This window comes from Eleutherodactylus coqui, chromosome 8 (genome assembly GCF_035609145.1).
Source record: "Eleutherodactylus coqui strain aEleCoq1 chromosome 8, aEleCoq1.hap1, whole genome shotgun sequence".
NCBI lineage: Eukaryota > Metazoa > Chordata > Amphibia > Anura > Eleutherodactylidae > Eleutherodactylus > Eleutherodactylus coqui.
Window position 1 is genome coordinate 208,836,693 of NC_089844.1, and position 20,140 is coordinate 208,856,832.

Here is a 20,140-nt window from a genome sequence, read left to right on the forward strand (position 1 = left end):
TTTTAAATAAATATATAAAAGCTCCTTCTTACGGCTACCTGTGACCGTGTGCATTTTACAGGTTGTCTGATGGGAGTTGTAGTCCCACACTATTGCACTTAGGCCTGTTTGCGGCCTTCCTGACTATTGTTTTCTGCCTGGAGTTTGCCTTACTATACCGCTCTCAGTGACAAAGTCTACGCACATAATTCCAAGATTATTTACACTGGCCTGTGTCTGCAGTGAATTAGAGACGCACAGCATATGGCCACAGCGACTGGTAGAGGGAACGTGATATACACACTATCCAGCCTGTATTCTTTGACCAAAAAAAAAAACAAAAAGCTCCTACTTAGGGCTACCGCTGAGCGTCTGCATTTTACTGGGTGCCTGGCGGGAGTTCTGGTGCATCACTATTGCATTGCTTCCATTTTTTTCTGCCTGGAGTTAGCGTTACGATTCTGCTCTCTGCGTGAAAGTGTACGCATATAATTCCATAATTATTTACAGCGGTCTGTGTCTGCTCTATTCATAATCCACCATGCTGAGGGGTAGGGGTCGAGGATGTGGACGCGGGCGAGGATGCGGAGTTCCAAGTGAGGGTGTGGGCACAGGCCAAGTTCCTGGTCCAGGTGTATCCCAGCCGGCTGCTGTGGGATTAGGAGAGAGGCAAGTTTCTGGGGTCCCCAGCTTCATATCACAATTTGTGGGTCCATGTGGTAGACCTTTATTGCAAACAGAGCAGTGTGAGCAGGTCCTGTCGTGGATGGCAGAAAGAGCATCCAGCAATGTATCGACCACCGAGTCTTCTATGCAGTCCACTGCTGAAACTCTGAATCCTCTGGCTGCTGCTCCTCCTTCCTCACAGCCTATACTGATGCAACACAAATGGTACTGGGGTCTGCATATGCTTCTGCTACATAAATGTTACAGGGGTCTGCTGCTAGAGAAATGTTACTGGGGTCTGCCTATACTTCCGCTACATAAATGTTACAGGGGTCTGCTGATATTGCTGCTACAGAAATGTTACAGGGGTCTGCCTATACTGCTGCTACAGAAATGTTCCTGGGGTGTGTTTATACCTTTGCTACAGGAATGTTACAGCGGTCTGCCTATACTATGGGTGCACTAAGTCTTCCCATTGCGGTGCTTTACCTATGTGGCACAAATAGTACAGTGGCTGACTAGGCCTGAATTGCTGTCTGAGGCCAAGTTGCTTGGCGGGGCGAAACTCTCCCATGGTTGGGCACTCCAATTTCTTCCTGTGTAATACCATCTTTGTGCACTTACAGCATAGGCTAGGCCAAGGAACGCAAAGACTGCCTCTTCCAGTGTTGAGCTATCTATGTTGCGACACATGGGTTTCTTGTTGCTATGTAACTCAGGGCACCTTGGGTCACAAAGGTGGAGGCTTGGAACCGAGCCTGACCCTGGGCCCGCTAACGTGCTTCCCACACAGACTATAGCGGGTCCTGGTCATGGTGTCTTGGCCTTGTAATGCCACCTCCTCCCGCTTGGGGTCAGGGGATCAGCAATGCACATCATGTGCTTTCTCTAGTGTTACTACAGTTATCGGAGAAACTTGTTTGGGCCAAATGAGATGAGCGTAACTGCATTAACGTTACAGGAGCCTGCCTATACTTCAGCTGCAGAAATGTTACAGGGGTCTGCCAATACTGCTGCTACATAAATGTTTCTGGGGTCTGTGTATACTTCTGCAACTAAAATGTTACTGTGGTCTGTCTATACTGTTACTACTGAAATGTTACTAATACTGGGCTATGCCTATACTGCTGAAACTGAAATGTTACTGGGGTCTGACTATACTGTAACTCAGGATAAAAGGCAGCCGTGTGTCCCGCAGGCAGTGCTTGTGCTTGGTTGGAGGTAGTGTGGTGCTTAGCTAAAGTGCGCCTTGCTAATGAGGGTTTGTCCGGAGTTTGTCCGGAGCTACACAATGCTACAACATCAGCATCGAGGGGCATTTTCTGCTCAGCCATCGTGGTAACTTCCCGGAAAACCTTGGTGCCCTCAGCCATGAGCAAGGTGGACGATCCCACCAAGATGTGAAGGTCATGGAGGCAGGGTATCAGGGTAGACAGGGTGCATATATCAGGGCCGACTATTATTGGGGCATCAGACCAGATTGCCAAAGATTGAACAACACTCCGTGACAAGATATCAGCCTAAAGGTTGCCCTTTACCGCTACTACTTGCACACAATGTGACACAAGAACACTAGACCCTTTGTACGGACACGGTGACCTTTACATAAACATTACATTCAGAACTCATTTATTGTATTGTTCTCCATTGTATGTCCATGTTGTTCATTGTGAGCAGATTATTGACCCACCGGTCGCACTGTGTACTGCGGCTACTGCCTTTACATGTATGACTGCAGGTAGATACAGTGACCGGAGACTAGTGGGTTAAGGGTTAAATGTACATAGCTAGGCCGGTGTCCCGTGGGAAGTCACGCATGGGGCAGCCCGGACAGGGAGCTGTCTTCCCTGAAGCTTCTTGATGGCACCCGATGGTATTTATTATCCCCTCCTCCCCACGGAGGCCCCTGACACTGCTCTCTTTCTGGGTCGCCTCCTTGGGCGCTAAATAGAAGAGCTGATTAGCGATCTGGAGGGGTATATGGGACCGGGTTGTGGGGGAAGCGGGGGTCTCACAGTACCGGTGGTCCTTCAGGGTATGTGAAAGCTTTCTGGACCAACACGCTCCGCCATAGGAATTCCAGCGGACACTGTACAACATCTGCTGCCCCGGGGATCTACAGTAGAACCCTCCCCGCGGGTTCTGTACGATGTCACCGACTGTGGCACTGGATCTGGCGCTGAGAGTCCCGCTGTATCACTGCTCCGCTCGGACATCAGTGACTGACAGGCCATCGCCGGCTGCAGGAGACCCGCGGGTAGAAGGCTTTGTTCAGGCGTCATTTCTTGGCGATCTACATCCCGATTAGAGCGTTGTTAGATGCCACCGCTCTGCAGCAGAATCCCAAGTTCCATCTTCACCGTCAACGATTGATGGGAACTACAGAGCCGATGCAATGGCCGTCACGTCCAGCACATGGTATCCCTGGGATGATATAGAACGGGCAGCAGCCCGCGGGAGGAGATGCACCTGCAGAGAAGAAGAATCGCTTCTTCGTGTGGACAACCACACCCATCATGTCCGGGGTATTAAAGGGACGATAACGTGTGGCATTCCCGATCGTCTGAGTGTACAGGGGGGTACTGGGTTTCCTCATCTTACATTGCGCCGCAGTATAGAGAAGTCTGCAGTATATACAGTATACATTCAGCACCCGGGAGCTGGCAGTGAGCGGAGGCGCAGCCTGTGCTACACCTCTGGGCTCTCGGCAGCTCCACGTCGTCCTCGCATTGTGCAATCAGCTTCTGCACGATGGAGATTGTGGAGTAGATCCCGGGGATGGTGACACGTGCCGGGAATAGAGGGAAGGCGCTCCCGCAGCGGTTTTATCTCCGCAGATACGCGGTGATGTGCAGATCGGGAGAACTATGGCGAAGATCTCGTGGCCTCCTCTCCGCTCCTCCCCGGAACCTCCGCCAGCGGCGGCTATAAACGGTTGCATGAGATGTCAGAGAGTGAGGAGTCACGTTGAAAGCGAGCTCTCCTGTCCGGTTCTGACCGGTAACGGCCTCTTATCCCGGGCAGGGAAGCACAAGAGGAGAACGGAGCGGAGAGGAGGCCCGGATGGGATAAGGCAGTAGATGTGCTCAGTGTCAACCAATAGCAGCTCAGGACGGGCCTGCTCACGAGCCAATCAGAGCGCGGCCGCTGTACATATAAGAGGCGCCACCAGCGCCGCTCTCAGAGTTTCTCTTCCAGGAGAGTTTTACTATTTGATTACCGCAGCACACAATGGCAGAAACCGCGCCAGCCGCCGCTCCTCCTGCCGCCGAGCCGGCTGCCAAATCCAAGAAGCAGCCGAAGAAATCCGCCGCAGGGGGCGCCAAGAAAAGCAAGAAGTCCTCCGGTCCCGGCGTGTCGGAGCTGATCGTCAGAGCCGTGTCCGCCTCTAAAGAGCGCAGCGGGGTGTCTCTAGCCGCCCTGAAGAAGGCTCTGGCTGCCGGAGGGTACGATGTAGAGAAGAATAACAGCCGCCTGAAGCTGGCCGTCAAGTCTCTGGTCACCAAGGGCAGCCTGCTCCAGGTGAAAGGCAGCGGCGCCTCCGGCTCCTTCAAGCTGAACAAGAAGCAGGAGACTAAGGACAAGCCGGCCAAAAAGAAGCCAGCGTCTGCGGCCAAGCCCAAGAAGGCTGCTGGAGCCAAGAAAGCGGCGAAATCTCCTAAGAAGCCCAAGAAGGCTCCGGCCAAAAGCCCGAAAAAAGCAAAGAAACCTGCAGCGGCCGCCGCCAAGAAAGTGGCCAAGAGCCCGAAAAAAGCCTCAAAGCCGAAGGCCGCCCCAAAGCCCAAGAAGGTGACGAAGAGTCCGGCTAAGAAGGCGGCCAAACCCAAAGCTGCCAAGAGTCCGGCTAAGAAGGCTGTTAAAGCCAAGAAGAGTGCGGCTAAGAAATAAGCTGAAGCCGCCCATGCATCTACCCCACAAAGGCTCTTTTCAGAGCCGCCACCTTCTCACCGCAGAGCTGTATTATCACTGCCTCGAATTCTGTTCTAGATAGCAGCGCCCCCATAGCGGCTACAGGGTACTTCATATCAGTTGGGAGTCTAGGGAGCGAGGGGGAGGCTGTAGAGGGGGAGTAATACGAGACATTGTCGCCGCATCATCCCCGTTACTGTTGGGCACTGTGACCTATACAACGCGTGTATGGATGCCGGGCTGAGTGTGAAGAGGGAGGGGACTCGCTGACCTAATGCATTTCCCATAAAAATAGCGCAGCTTCTAATGGGGGAGACTGCCGTGCAGCGTGGAGTGTGTGTTTCTGCGGACATATCAATGCAGGGAAGCAGCTGAGAACATGATTTCACAGACACCCGTACGTATCATGCAGTGGCCTGATAGGCTGCGGTGGGGCAAGCCTCTGCCGAACGCTGATTGGTCGCGGGCATCAAGCGTTTTGGCGGGCTAGTGGTTTGTTTGAAAAAGCCAATGAGATGTAGGGGGCGTTGTTTCTAAGAGCCAATAGGGAAGAGCAAGTAGGGTATAAAGGCTCTGCTCTTTCTACGGCTCCCATCATATCACATCTGTCTGCATCTCTACAGTAGTGCTATGGCCAGAACCAAGCAGACCGCTCGTAAGTCCACCGGAGGGAAAGCTCCCCGCAAGCAGCTGGCTACGAAGGCCGCCAGGAAGAGCGCTCCTGCCACCGGCGGAGTGAAGAAGCCTCACCGCTACCGTCCAGGTACAGTGGCTCTCCGTGAAATCCGTCGCTACCAGAAGTCCACCGAGCTGCTGATCCGTAAGCTTCCCTTTCAGCGCCTGGTGAGAGAGATCGCCCAGGACTTCAAGACTGACCTGCGCTTCCAGAGCTCAGCGGTCATGGCCCTGCAGGAGGCCAGCGAGGCTTACCTGGTAGGACTGTTCGAGGACACCAATCTGTGCGCCATCCACGCCAAGCGGGTCACCATCATGCCCAAAGACATCCAGCTGGCCCGCAGGATTCGCGGAGAGAGGGCTTAGATCTGCTCTGGGCACCGCGTGCAACACAAAGGCTCTTTTCAGAGCCACCAAATCCTCCTCAAACGAGCTGCATCCTGTCCTCCGCTGTCATTTCCCCAACTCGGGTTCACAGCCAGCCTGTGCGCGGTGTACCCTGGCGCCGACTCTCCCCAATAATGTTCTGTCGTCAGCAGGAGGTGGTCTGTTAACCCCTTCAGTGACCTAGTCAGTTCCTCAATTAATGCCATTCTCTCATCTTTCAAATGTAGTAGAAAGAGATTTGAATCCCCGGCAGACTGTTATGAACGTGGTTGATCAAACGAGTCCGTATGAGGCATCTATCTGTGCCTGTGGGCCGGGAAGGGATTAGTGTTGAGCATGTATTTATGTGGATATTATCTCATTGTACGAAGAAGAAAGACAGCAATACACAAAACTATACTAATTAATACCGCATAATGGGATTGGGAACCGGCCGGGAAACTGTTAAGAATTGTAAGAATACGCGGTCAATTCAAAATTCCAAACGGTTCTGTGTTAAACCAATCAGCAAGGAGAGGGGAGTGGCCAACATGTAATTGCCCCAATAGGAACGCCTAAACGTATGTCATTTGTTACTGATTTCAATCTGGTCCGCTCGTCGCGTAGATAAGGGAGGACGCTTGAACTGGTTGGCAATTGTTTTCTGCTTGCAACGTGGAAGATGTCTGGTCGCGGTAAAGGAGGGAAAGGTCTTGGGAAGGGCGGTGCCAAGCGGCACAGGAAGGTGCTCCGTGATAACATCCAGGGCATCACCAAGCCTGCCATCCGCCGTCTAGCTCGCAGGGGAGGCGTCAAGCGTATCTCCGGCCTCATCTATGAAGAGACTCGCGGCGTCCTGAAAGTCTTCCTGGAGAACGTGATCCGCGACGCCGTCACCTACACCGAGCACGCCAAGCGCAAGACCGTCACCGCTATGGACGTGGTGTACGCGCTCAAGCGCCAGGGCCGCACTCTCTACGGCTTCGGAGGTTAATAATGCTGCTCTTTCTCCATAACACAAAGGCTCTTCTCAGAGCCGCCCACCTCTTCCAAGGAAAGGCTGTAATCCAACTCCTTGTGGGGTCGCTGCTGCCTGATTGCCCATCTGTTCTGATACGTGTAATCCGCCCTATATCGGATGCCTGCCATCACCCCTTATGCGTTGGCATTGTTAGTGGCTCAAACTCATTTAACCCTTTGAATCACACTTTTGGGTGCCCACCTTTATGCCCATTTTTGTTCTTTGCGTATGCTATAATCAGCCGTGTTCCCCTCATGACGCCTTCCTTCCAGGGTTTTGTATCATTAAAATGAGTTGTCTTAACTAATACTAGAGAGAGGGGGGCGGGGACAAAGTAAATAAATGCCTAGATGCGCACATACATACTTTAGTTATTGCGGATAACAGAGATTTAAGCATTCTATTAAAAATACCCCCCACCATGGTGACTCCCCTAATGCCAGCGAATCTTCTGTTCTACCAGGAAGCAGGCTGCGGCGCACTGATTGTATGTCCTCCTTGTACTAAAGCATACGGCCTGCCCTTTAATCCGTGTAGTGCTACCATATTGGAGGCGTCCTCTCATGTAGAAGTGCTGCGATTGCACGAAGCTCTCCTAGGGACCCGCACAGCCATCATTTTACATAGAATTGCCGTCATAGCAGCCAGCTCTCCCAGAGTGCTGCACTGATTTCCCATTGCGGGACTCTGGGGGACCTGGGTGATATAGCCGGAGCACTAAATTAATCTAGGGAAGAGGTTTGTTCTGCACGTCTCTGAGAAATACAGTCTGCGCCTCTTTGTGAGGGGATGCCCGCTGTCACTGGTCCCCGCTGTTCTCCATGCCAGACTGCCATCTCCGCTCACCTGCGGCCGCTGCCACGATGGTCTCTGCTTCCGTGCACCCTGCTGCCGCGGCCACTCTGGTCCCCGCTGCCCATGCGGCTGCTGTAGCCGGTGTACTGCCCCTCTGGTTCCCGGTACTCTTCTGTTCCACATGCGGCCTCTGCCACTCTGGTCAATGCTCCCAGTCCCCGTGCGGCGGCTTTATCCGGGGCACTGCCACTCTGGTTCTCCTCTTGGTCCCCCTCCCCTTTCCTAGCACCCCCAGTGCTTCAAGCCTCTTATTTTCAGGCATCCCCGATTGCCTCCGCTACTCACTACAATGTACTACAGCCCCCAGCATGTCGTCTGCCTACTACCCCTTTCCCTTTGTGCACCCCACTGCTTTAGGGCGCAGACCCGCATATCCCCTGTAGTCTTCTGCCTTCCGAGCACTCCAGTACAGCTGCTACTTGTGGTCGGCATCCCCCTCCGACGTCGACCGCCTCGTGTAGCCACCACGCCGACCTCACCCCACAGCAGAATCCAGTCATGGGCGCACTGTGCTCCGGGTACCTCGGTGGCAAAAACGCTGCCGCTTCTCTAATGGCTAATTGTCCGCAGCTGCATCACCGAATCCACGTAGCGCCCACCTCTATGGAGGCGTCCGCATAGCGCGGCTTCGGTCACCGCACGTATCCCTAATCTGCGGCTCAATCAGCATCGCGACCCCCGACAGAGATACAGTTGTATAGGGCTGCAGGGAAGATCTCCTCAAATCCAGTACATAGACAGAGAACTCCGGTACACAGAGACAAAGACGAGTTGTGCAACGCAGGGGACTAAGTAACCGAGCCGATGTATACACAACCTTTGTTACAGAGGAGCAAACGATGATGCTCCCTACACAACCGGGAGGTGACAGCTCTGCTGTAGACGGGGTGGGTGGCTCTTAGAAGAGCCTTTGGGGTGATCGTGCACGGCGGGCCACGGAACAGATTACTTGGCGCTGGTGTACTTGGTGACGGCCTTGGTGCCCTCGGACACGGCGTGCTTGGCCAGCTCTCCAGGCAGAAGCAGGCGCACGGCGGTCTGAATCTCCCGGGAGGTGATGGTGGAGCGCTTGTTGTAGTGAGCCAGGCGGGAGGCTTCCCCTGCGATGCGCTCGAAGATGTCGTTGACGAAGGAGTTCATGATGCCCATGGCCTTGGAGGAGATGCCGGTGTCGGGGTGGACCTGCTTCAGCACCTTGTACACGTAGATGGCATAGCTCTCCTTCCTGGTCTTCCTACGCTTCTTGCCGTCCTTCTTCTGAGTCTTGGTCACGGCTTTCTTGGAGCCCTTCTTGGGCGCTGGAGCAGACTTGGCGGGATCAGGCATGATAACGTAAAGATACTTTCCCAACTAGAGAGAACAGAGTTCCTGCACCTCCCAGCGCTGCGGTATTTATAGCGGGGCCATGCAAATGAGTACCGCCGTCTGCTTGCTGTTCTACTGGAGCAGCAAAACATGTGACCCCTGTGAGCGTCATTAGCCACGCCCGGTGCCGCTCATTGGTTCTTCCTCAAGTCTGGCCTCTATTGGGGGGATTGAAATCTACCCAATTGGAGGAGAGGAGGGCGGAGCAGCAGGTTATAAAAATCAACAGAACTGCGCCTTCTCGTTATCACAACTTCCGAAGTGTTTTTTTTCTCCTAGTTCGCCTTTCCTGTGCTAGAAGATGTCTGGACGCGGCAAACAAGGAGGCAAAGTCCGTGCTAAGGCCAAGACTCGCTCATCCCGGGCAGGACTGCAGTTCCCTGTCGGCCGTGTACACAGGCTTCTCCGCAAGGGCAACTACGCTCAGAGGGTGGGCGCCGGCGCTCCGGTCTATATGGCAGCAGTGCTAGAGTATCTGACCGCTGAGATCCTGGAATTGGCTGGCAATGCCGCCCGGGACAACAAGAAGACCCGCATCATCCCCCGTCACCTCCAGCTGGCTGTGCGCAACGACGAGGAGCTGAACAAGCTGCTCGGTGGGGTGACCATCGCCCAGGGAGGCGTCCTGCCCAACATCCAGGCCGTGCTGCTGCCCAAGAAGACCGAGAGCAGCAAGACGAGCAAGAGCAAGTGATCGCGCCGATCCCTCCATAGAACCAAAGGCTCTTCTAAGAGCCACCCACATGCTCCTTACAACAGAGCTGCGCCGCTTCTATGCTGTGATACTCGGTGGCCGGTACGCCGGCTGCACCGGGAAACTATAACTGTACAGGACTTTCCACAAGGAGGCAGAGATTGGGGCGGATGCCAATTTGGCCATCCCTGTCACCGGCAGAAGCGCACAATCGTCCTGCTCTAGGTGACCTCATGTCCAGAGGACGGGCGGCTGTAGGACTCGCTCACCAGTCCTTGCGATAACGGGTTAACAGAGTCCTCTGTTAGGTCACGTATATACAAGAATCAGAACGCTTCAGTTGTGTTTCGGATAGAACACCCAGCTTTCTCAGGGTCCTGCGTGGGCCGTATGCTTACAAAGCGTTGCAGCCGCATCATCCAGCCCTCTCAGAGCTCTGCACGGTCGCCCCCTTAGAAGTGCGCTCATCATGTCACTCCACAGCCATGCCCTTTTTATGGAGGTGGAGCTATATCACCTAGCTTTCCCAGAGCCCTGCACGGCTCAGGCTGGTTTTGGATTATAGTAAACCTACAGGGATTAGACGTCCTCTTGCGTTACTGGTGGAGCAGGTAGAGGATTCCACCGCCCGTCGTAGGGCTGGGATTAGGGGGTGTATCTGAGGGTTCTTTACCTCCAGCCCCGAGCGCCTCTATATCAGACGGCCTGGTCACTGATTACACGTGTTACATGGATGGAGGACAGGAAGAGCGGGAGACGCGATCAACTGAGCGGGAAGTTCAAAATCTCCGGGGATCAGCCAATGAGCAGGAAGAATCTGACTATAGCCCCGCCCATAGGCGGCACTAAAACCACCCGACCTCCAACGGCAGGTCTGTTAACCCTTCACCGCACTCATTAATTCAGGCCCAGCTCCTCGCGTATTATAAACATAACCTGCCTGCCCTAAATAGGTTAGGGGGTTTAAAAGCGTGCCGTGACCACAGCCTGAAGCGCACCCTGACGGGGAGGCTGCTACACCCCCGCTGTATCATGTCAGAGCGCATAGACCATCACCGCTGCTGACGACCCCACAGGGAGTTGGATTACAGCCTTTCCTTGGAAGAGGTGGGCGGCTCTGAGAAGAGCCTTTGTGTTATGGAGAAGGAGCAGAATTATTAACCTCCGAAGCCGTAGAGAGTGCGGCCCTGGCGCTTGAGCGCGTACACCACGTCCATAGCGGTGACGGTCTTCCTCTTGGCGTGCTCGGTGTAGGTGACGGCGTCGCGGATCACGTTCTCCAGGAAGACTTTCAGGACTCCGCGAGTCTCTTCATAGATGAGGCCGGAGATACGCTTGACGCCTCCCCTGCGAGCTAGACGGCGGATGGCAGGCTTGGTGATGCCCTGGATGTTATCACGGAGCACCTTCCTGTGCCGCTTGGCGCCGCCCTTCCCAAGACCTTTCCCTCCTTTACCGCGACCAGACATCTTCTACGTTGTAAGCAGAAAGCGATAGCTGCTCAGCGCAGAGCCCTACTCTATATAGACAGGGAGCGGACCAGAGAGGAAACTACTGAACAGGGCCGTCATTGCGGGGCGTTTCTTTTAGTTGTCTAGCGTAAAGGCCCATCCCCTCTCCCTGCTGATTGGCTGAATACAAGAGCCCTTGCCATCTTGTGCAGCCGATTGGCCTGTCAGCTCCTGAAGCAGTGGGAGAGAAGACGGAGGAGGGGTGAAGGAGACAAGGGCCATGCAGCAGAGAGCCGCTGGAGCGTGAATCCCTCCTGTAAAGCGAGGAGTGCAGCTGCTGCCACAAACACGTGGGGGCGAGGAGAGAGCGCGCAGGGAGGCTTCGGTGAAGGGGAGTACTAGAGCTCTGCTGCATCAGCGCTCCCCTGCCGGAGCAGAGAGACACTCAGGAGCCACAACAGACAGCTGTGGGCGGCAGGAACATCAGGGCACCGTGTATAACAAGGAGGCCCCATAACCTGTGACAGTCCCCGGCACAGGGCATACAGTGGCACTTCTACTGCTACCCCAAGAAGCACCAGGATTACTCCTCCTCTGCTGTGGCCACCATGCTGTGCAACACTCTGCAGATTCTCAAGACCCGGAGTCCCTCATTACAGTCATCAATGAAGTGCAAACCGAACGACTTCCCTGTGTGACTGCTGCCAGACACTGCTGTATACTCCTTATGTCTTAGGGGCCTTTACAGGTCTACTTAAGGAGCTTTAAGCAATTTGCAAAATCCCCTACAAAGGCAGGAAACACAGAAGTGGTTCTGCTATGGGACCCACTAGACAGAACTCTCCCAGTGATACACTAAAGATGTTTGCGAGGGGGAAACCCCCCGACACGGAGCCTACGACATCATCTGCATCAGGAGACGTGGCCTCTGCACCAACCGCCTGTTTGAGTTCGCTTGCTGGGTTGCTTCAGACTTTGCAATGCCTGTCCGATCGGCTCTTATCAGCGATGCAGACAGCTACTGCTGCCCCTACGGGTAAAATCCACGAGATCCGAATGGATGTGAGCCTGTTGACACAAGCCACCCAGAATCTAAGAGACCGACCGGGTCACTAGTACAGAGGACAGGATCTCTGTGCTGGATGATACCGTATCCCCGTATCCCCTAATGTGCGAGAGCTTATGCCAAAAGCAGAAATCTGGAAACAAAAGGCGGGCGGCTTGGGAAATGGCTCACGGCGGTATAATCTGTGTTGTGGGCCTGCCAGAACGCACTGAGGGGCAGAGACCGCAGGGGATCATGGAACGGTGACTACCTGAATGCTTCCCTGTCACACAGGTCTTTGTGGTGGAGCGCGCACACCGAGTACCCATGAAACCACCTATACCAGGCGGGCGCTCCTCCTAGACCCCTGTTGGCAAAGCTGCTCAACTCCTGGGATAGAGAGGTGATCCTACAAGCTGCCAGAACAGGAGGCCCTCTTAGATGCAACAATGCTGCAAAATCCATCTTCCCGGACTTCTCGGCAGATCTACAAAAGCAGAGAGCGCCCATCTTTGGGATCAAAAGGCAACTCTGAGATCTCCAGCTGCCATACTCCATGGCATATCCTGTGCGACTGCGAGTGGTGGATGGTGACCACACACGTTTCTTCTCCTCTCCGTCTAAGGCTGAGGAATGGCTGTCTAACAGGCATCAACCAGAGTGACTGAAATGTACACTTATCTAAGGAAAAGACTTGGGTATACTAATAGATCATAGACTGAACATGAGTCAACAATGTGATGCAGCAGCCAAAAAGGCAAACAGAATTAGGGGATGTATTAAGAGAAGCATAGAGTCTAGATCACGTGAGGTCATTACCCCCCTCTACTCTTCCTTAGTCAGACCTCATCTGGAATACTGGGTCCAGTTCTGGGCACCCCACTTTAAAAAAAAAAGACATCGACAAACTGCAGCAAGTTCAGAGAAGAGCTACCAAGATGGTGAGCGGTCTGCAAATCATGTCCTATGAGGAACGGTTAAAGGATCGGGGAATGTTTAGCAGAAGATAAGGCTGAGAGGAGACTTAATAGCTGTCTACAAATATCTGAAGGGCTGTCACAGTGCAGAGGGATCAGCCCTATTCTCAACTGCACAAGGAAAAACTAGAAGCAATGGGATGAAACTGAGAGGGAGGAGACACAGATTAGATATTAGACAGTGAGGGGATCAATGAGTGGAACAGGTTGACACGGGAGGTGGGCAAGTAATCCTTCAATGGAAGTCTTCAGAGGCCGGACAGACATCTATCTGGGATGTTTTAGTGATCCTGCACTAAGCGGGGGGTTGGACCCGATGACCCTGGGGGTCCTTCTAAGTCTACCATTCTATGAATCTATGACTACCTTCTTCTTCTTTCAGGCAGAGAGCCTATTATCTGCTGAGTGGGCCCGCTTCCAAATTACCCTGCTTCGCCTCAGAGGCTCTATGCTTAGAATATTTAATTTGCATTCAACTTCAGGTTAGCAGGCCCAGGATATATATGTGCATGTAAATGATAGGAGCCTGGAGGCATAGAGATAAAAGCTTTCTTCTATGTATTCAGTATGTGCCCATTATAACAAGAAAAATACAAACGTCTCAGGACGTACCGCCTAGGATCGAGCGGTATGGATGAGAGACTGCTTTCTTCATGCAGAAAAGAGGACACAGCAAGAAGTATAAGACGGGAGCTAACATAACCTGCTGCATAGGTGAGATCATTACCATTGCCAGGATATATATGGTTGCCCATGGATCGCCGTGTTCCTGACTGCTGCGGGTGTGACACCCCAATGGTTCACAAGCACTACGCTCAGCACCGGCGCAGGGTGATGTTCACAACTACTCTGGTAGATAGATATGCACCGAAGAACAGTGTGCACCACAACTGAAATGCATAACCCTGATGAAAAGCCTGTGCGACACCAGGGTACCACACTCAGCACGGCGACAGGGAACGCATGCGCTGTAGGAACGAGCCGCACACCATGCTATGCTGAATGGTAGCACCGCTCCAGGGAGGATGAAGCCTGGCCCTAACCTAGTAAGGGAGGTGAAGGGGCCCCGCCTTAAAGAAGAGTAGTAGCCTCGATAGAGATGGCCCCACGGTCTTCCTCCTGGGCCCTGTCTGTCCCTGAAAGGACCCCTGGAGAGATGAACCGAACAGCAAAGCAACACAGAAATGAAAAACAGAAATGCAACTGAAAAGGAACCCACAGCTACTCATCTGCAAGTAGAAATACACCCAGCACAGAAGAGCTCCAAACTCCAGGGACTCCACTATGGAACAGAATAAGCAGCACTGAGCAAGGGGAGGCGTGAGAATATATAGCCACTATGCACATGGGAACTGGCAGAGTGAATGGAAAACAACACAACATCACCCTACTCCTAGGCATGACTAATCTAGCATGCATCAAAGACAGGCAGCACCAGCAGTCTCTGCACATGGTGCATTAACCCCTGTCCTCCATAACAAGGCAACAGGTCTTGACCTGCGTCCAGACCACCATGCCCCAACAGCGTCAAGGTACCACAGGACCCTTCACTCCTAACCATTGAAGAGGATGGACTCCTCAAGCACACCTCAATCACCCGCATTTATAGAAGGCAGACATCTTGTGACGGTACACATATTGGTACTCTTTTGCAGACATATTCCAGCCACTTTCAGACATTAGCCCCTTACATGCTGCAGCTGTGCAATGCATACAGCAGAGTACTACACCCTTAGCACGGCGCATCCACATAAAATACATGGCATGCATGACTACACGGGCACTATTCTCCCTCTCCTCGCCTCCCCTACCCTCAATAAGAAAGCGTCTTATTAAAATTAGAGATGAGCGAACGTACTCGGTAAAGCACTACTTGTCCGAGTAATGTGCTTTATCCGAGTACCTCCCCGCTCGTCCTGAAAGATTCGGGGAGCGCCGCTGCTGACAGGTGAGTTGCGACGGGGAGCGGGGCAGAGCGGGCGGCAGAGAGGGAGAGAGAGATCTCCCCTCCGTTCCTCCCCGCTCTCCCCTGCAGCTACCCGCTCCGCGGCGCTCCCCGAATCTTTCAGGACGAGCGGGGAGGTACTCGGATAAAGCACATTACTCTGATGAGTAGTGCTTTACCGAGTACGTTCGCTCATCTCTAATTAAAATGATTGTCCTTCCCTAGTAGCTATACTGGCTACAACAAGCAGACATGTTTCAAGGCCCATTTAGCTAGCTGAAAGACAACGATGAGCCTTATCCATGCTGCATGCTGCATTCTTAGCGGGATATCAGCTGAGCGCTCCGAGAAGACAACAGCAGTATGGAGAAGATAGCGGTCCTGCTTGTATTCTGCATACAGCGTGAGTCTTCATTTACACGCTTATGCAAAGCGAACGCTCAAAACTGTCCCATGAACTGCCGTGTGTGTGGATTTTGAGTGATAATCGTTGTGTCTAAATGGGCCTTTAGAATGATCTTCAGTAAACACTGGGAGATACTTAAAAGTGATATTTTCCTAATAGATACCATAACCCCCAGGCCCAGTATAGTATTCTGTAAGGACACATCAAAAACATAGGGGCAATTTATCTACCCTACTGGCAGGATCCTATAAGTGCCAGCATGGAAGATGCACACGCTGCAACAATATAGCACACAGCATGCAGCAAGCGGAGATATGACCGGGCACATTTACGACAATACAATACTGTTTAATCTGTAACCCGTCCGAAGTGGAGACTGACTTCAGATGGCCACCAAGCTCCAGTATTCATCATTCTATACTGCCCGTGTCATACCAGATTGATGACATCATAATGCACAGTCAACTGCCAGACAGGCGGGCTCATTAGCATGCAATGTGTTTGTATGTCTGTCTATCTATAGATATACTATGTAATCAATATAAGTGATAGAATCCACATTGATATAATTAATGTAATAACTAGAGATGAGCGAGCACACTCGTCCGAGCATTAGGGGACTGGAGACGAACACCACGGGGTACTCGAGTCAATTCCATTTACTTCCTTGCATGTTTAGCGCCATTTTCTAGCCAATAGACATGCGGGGAAGGCATTACCACTTCCTGCTGTGACACGCCAGCCCTATCCCACACCCCAGCAGTGAGTGGCTGGCGAGATCAGGTGACCGCCGAGTACCTAAAGCGGTCCCGCCCGCGGCTCGCCTCAGGCACACGCTGGGAGAGTATAGGGACAGTGCTGCTGCTGATATAGGGTTAGCGTAGGATCCTGTCTTCAAGAACCCCAACTGTCCTTCTTAGGGCCACATCTGGCCGTGTGTATTACTGTTGTGGCTGGCTGGGAGCAGTAGTGCACCCCCCCCCCCCGCCGGGCTGTGCACGCCATTACAGCTATAGCGTTCTAAGTCTGCAGTGTATTATACAGAGTATAGGGAAAGTGCTGCTGCTTATATAGGGAAAGTGTTAGAGTAGGATCCTGTCTAAAAAAAACCCAAAGCTCCTCCATTGGGCTGCATCTGACCGTGTACATTTTAGTTGTGGCCTGCTGGGAGTTGTGGTGCATCCATTTATGTATTACTCATCTAGGCCTGTCCCCAGCCTTTCAGTAATAGGCGTTCTCAGCCTGCAGTGCCGTACAACCAGCTCACCGTGAAACTGCACTCAAATATTTCCTAGCCTACTGCAAACGACTTCAGTTATACCGTTCTGTGTCTGCAGTGCATTAGACAGAGGTCTCACCGCTAAACAGTACTGTAATATTACCTGGCCCACTGCAAAGTATTTCAGCTCTGCCGCTGTGCAGAGCATCTCACAATACCCTTTCCTTGGTGGGGTTGAGATAGCCGCAGTTACCAGCACTATCCACTGGCTTTAGAGTCTTCTCCCACTCCACACAGCCTCCATTATCTACAAGTCTCTGCGAGCAGTAAATTACCCCTAGGTATCAGCGCAAGACAGCGGGTAAATGTTTTCAAGTCACAGCATAGAGTCTCCGCTATCTACAAGTCTCTGTGTGCAGTGAATTAAGGCCCAGTTGTCGAAGGGAAAGCAAATCTACTAAACAGTTTCTTCTCATGTGTATTCACCAAAGAAAAGGAAATGCCACACGAGATGCAGGGGAATAAAATAAACCCCTCACAAAATATCTCATACCTAACGCAGGAGGAGGTGCGGAAGCGTCTAAAGAAAACTAAAATTGATAAATCGCCGGGCCCAGATGGAATACACCCAAGGATACTAAGGGAACTATGTGACGAGATAGCTAGGCCGATATACCTAATATTTCTAGACACTATCAAGACCGGTGTAGTACCATTGGATTGGCGCATTGCCAACGTGGTTCCAATTTACAAAAAAGGGAGCAAAAGTGAGCCTGGTAACTACAGGCCGGTAAGTCTCACTTCAGTAACGGGAAACATTTTCGAGGGGATTCTGAGAGACGCCATCGGTGAGTACCTCAAGGAGAACAAGGGAATAACTCCTCACCAGCATGGATTCATGAAGGGTCGCTCATGTCAGACAAATCTGATCAGTTTCTACGATGAAGTAAGCTCTAAGCTGGACCAGGGAAAATCTATTGATCTTGTATATCTGGACTTCTCTAAAGCCTTTGATAACGTGCCACATAATAGGCTAATATACAAAATGAGGCAGCTCGGACTGGGCGAAAACGTGTGTAAGTGGGTAAAAAATTGGCTCAATGATAGAAAGCAGAGGGTGGTAATAAATGGTTCATACTCTGATTGGGCCACAGTCGCTAGTGGGGTGCCACAGGGTTCAGTATTAGGCCCCACTCTGTTCAACATATTTATCAATGACCTGATAGAGGGGCTGCACAGCAAAATATCAATATTTGCAGATGACACAAAATTATACAATACAATTAATGCAACGGAGGACAATGTGCAGCTACAAACGGACCTGGATAAGCAGGGGGCTTGGGGAGAAAAATGGCAAATGAAGTTCAATGTTGATAAATGTAAGAGTATGCACATGGGCAGGAGGAACGGATGTCACCAATATTCACTTAATGGGGTACCACTAGGGAAAAGTGATATGGAAAAGGATCTGGGGATATTAGTGGATAATAGACTAAACTGGAGTAACCAATGCCTGTCAGCTGCTGCAAAGGCAAATAAAGTCTTGGGATGCATTAAAAGAGGTATAGGGGCGAAGGACGAGAACATTATCCTTCCTTTATATAAGGCACTTGTCAGGCCTCACATGGAATACTGCGTACAGTTCTGGACACCGGTGCTCAGGAAAGATGTTAGTGCTGGAGGGGGTTCAAAGAAGGGCAACTAAACTAATACATGGAATGACAGGACTGGAATACCCAGAGAGGCTATCCAAATTGGGACTATTCACTCTAGAAAAAAGAAGGTTAAGAGGCGACCAAATAACCATGTATAAATACATGAGGGGACAACACATGGATCTCTCCCAGGATCTGTTTACACCCAGGACCATGACGGTAACAAGAGGACATCCGCTACGATTAGAGGAAAGTAGGTTTCATCACCAACATAGAAGGGGATTCTTTACTGTAAGAGCAGTTAGACTGTGGAACTCTCTACCGGAGGAAGTGGTGATGGCAGGATCCATAGAGGAGTTTAAAAGGGGACTAGATGTCTTTCTGGAGAAGAAGGATATTACAGGATATAAATATTAGGTTAAATGTCAATCCTGGTATATAGGCAGGTAGAAACTATTGGGGGTTGATCCAGGGAACAGTCTGATTGCCATTAGGGAGTCGGGAAGGAATTTTTTCCCCAAAAGGGCTAATTGGCTTCTGGCCTTGGGGTTTTTTGCCTTCCTCTGGATCAACACAGTAGGATAGACAGGCTGGACTAGATGGACATTGTCTTCATTCGGCCTTAAATACTATGTTACTATGTATGTTACTATGTCAGTGCTGTACAGTTGGGTAATTTATTTGGCCCTGCTCTATTCTTAAGCCGCCATGATGAGGAGTAGGGGTAAGGGTCGAGGACGCGGAGGTCCAAGTGAGGGTGTGGGCACAGGCCGAGTTCCTGGTCCAGGTGAATTGCAGCCGGCTGCTGCAGGATTAGGAGAGAGGAAAGTTTCTGGGGTACCCAGCTTCATATCACAATTTTGGGGTCTACTTAATAGACCTTTATTAGAAACTGAGCAGTGTGAGCAGGTCCTGTCGTGGATGGCAGAAAATGCATCCAGCAATCTATCGACCACCCAGTCTTCTACGCCGTCCACTGCTGCATCTCTCAATTCTCTGGCTGCTGCTCCTCCTTCCTCCCAGCCCCCACACTCCATGAAAATGACACATTCTGATGAGCAGAAAGACTCCCAGGAACTGTTCTCGGGCCCCTGCCTTGATTGGGAAATAATGGTTCCTCTCTCACCTCAGGAGTTTGTCGTGACCGATGCCCAACCTTTGGAAAGTTCCCGGGGTCCAGGTGATGAGGCCGGGGACTTCCGGCAACTGTCTCAAGAGCTTTCAGTGGGTGAGGAGGACGATGATGATGAGACACAGTTGTCTATCTGTGAGGTAGTAGTAAGGGCAGTAAGTCCGAGGGAGGAGCGCACAGAGGATTCGGAGGAAGAGCCGCTGGATGATGAGGTGACTGACCCCACCTGGTTCGCTAAGCCAACTGAGGAGAGTACTTCAGAGGGGGAGCCAAGTGCAGCAGCAGGACAGGTTGGAAGAGGCAGTGGAGTGGCCAGGGGTAGAGGCAGGTGCCAGAGCGAAGACTCCCCCAACTGTTTCCCAAAGGACCCCCTCGCGCCAAGCCACCCTGCAGAGGCCTAGGTGTTCAAAGGTGTTGATGTTTTTAAGAGAGAGCGCAGACGACCGACGGACAGTGGTGTGCAACCTATGTCGCGCCAAGATCAGCCGGGGAGCCACCACTACCAGCCTCCCCACCACCAGCATGCGCAGGCATATGATGGCCAAGCCATGGGACAAAGGCCGTTCACCGCCTCCCCCTGTGCCCCAACCTGCCACTCAGATCCAACCCCCCCCCCCCCCCGCTCAGGACACAGGCACTTGCGCCTCCCGGACTGCAACCACACCCTCACCTCCACTGCCCTCCACTCCACCCAGCAATGTCTCTCAGCGCAGCGTTCAGCTGTCGCTAGCACAAGCGTTGGAGTAAAAAGCGCAAATACGCCACCACGCACCCGTACGC

General features: G+C 52.2%; 4 protein-coding genes across 4 annotated transcripts; 3 read left to right on the plus strand and 1 right to left on the minus strand.

Annotated features, from left to right (window-relative positions):
- The first annotated feature begins 3,876 nt into the window (after positions 1-3,876).
- On the plus strand, positions 3,877-4,533 carry LOC136577836 (histone H1B-like). Its single transcript, XM_066577758.1, has one exon. It carries the CDS (start codon positions 3,877-3,879, stop codon positions 4,531-4,533), a length of 657 nt encoding a protein of 218 aa, XP_066433855.1.
- A 651-nt stretch (positions 4,534-5,184) lies between these two features.
- LOC136578119 (histone H3) lies at positions 5,185-5,600 on the plus strand. The gene has a single exon (XM_066578023.1). It carries the CDS (start codon positions 5,185-5,187, stop codon positions 5,593-5,595), a length of 411 nt encoding a protein of 136 aa, XP_066434120.1. The 3' UTR covers positions 5,596-5,600.
- Positions 5,601-8,389: 2,789 nt separating this feature from the next.
- LOC136577837 (histone H2B 1.1) lies at positions 8,390-8,797 on the minus strand. The gene has a single exon (XM_066577759.1). It carries the CDS (start codon positions 8,795-8,797, stop codon positions 8,417-8,419), a length of 381 nt encoding a protein of 126 aa, XP_066433856.1. The 3' UTR covers positions 8,390-8,416.
- A 340-nt stretch (positions 8,798-9,137) lies between these two features.
- Positions 9,138-9,578, plus strand: LOC136577838 (histone H2A type 1-like). The gene has a single exon (XM_066577761.1). It carries the CDS (start codon positions 9,138-9,140, stop codon positions 9,528-9,530), a length of 393 nt encoding a protein of 130 aa, XP_066433858.1. The 3' UTR covers positions 9,531-9,578.
- The last annotated feature ends 10,562 nt before the right edge of the window (positions 9,579-20,140 follow it).

Bases quoted from the DNA above. Each gene is read 5' to 3' on its own strand.
- LOC136577836 (XM_066577758.1), top strand. From the start codon at position 3,877: ATGGCAGAAACCGCGCCAGCCGCCGCTCCTCCTGCCGCCGAGCCGGCT.
- LOC136578119 (XM_066578023.1), top strand. From the start codon at position 5,185: ATGGCCAGAACCAAGCAGACCGCTCGTAAGTCCACCGGAGGGAAAGCT.
- LOC136577837 (XM_066577759.1), bottom strand. From the start codon at position 8,797: ATGCCTGATCCCGCCAAGTCTGCTCCAGCGCCCAAGAAGGGCTCCAAG.
- LOC136577838 (XM_066577761.1), top strand. From the start codon at position 9,138: ATGTCTGGACGCGGCAAACAAGGAGGCAAAGTCCGTGCTAAGGCCAAG.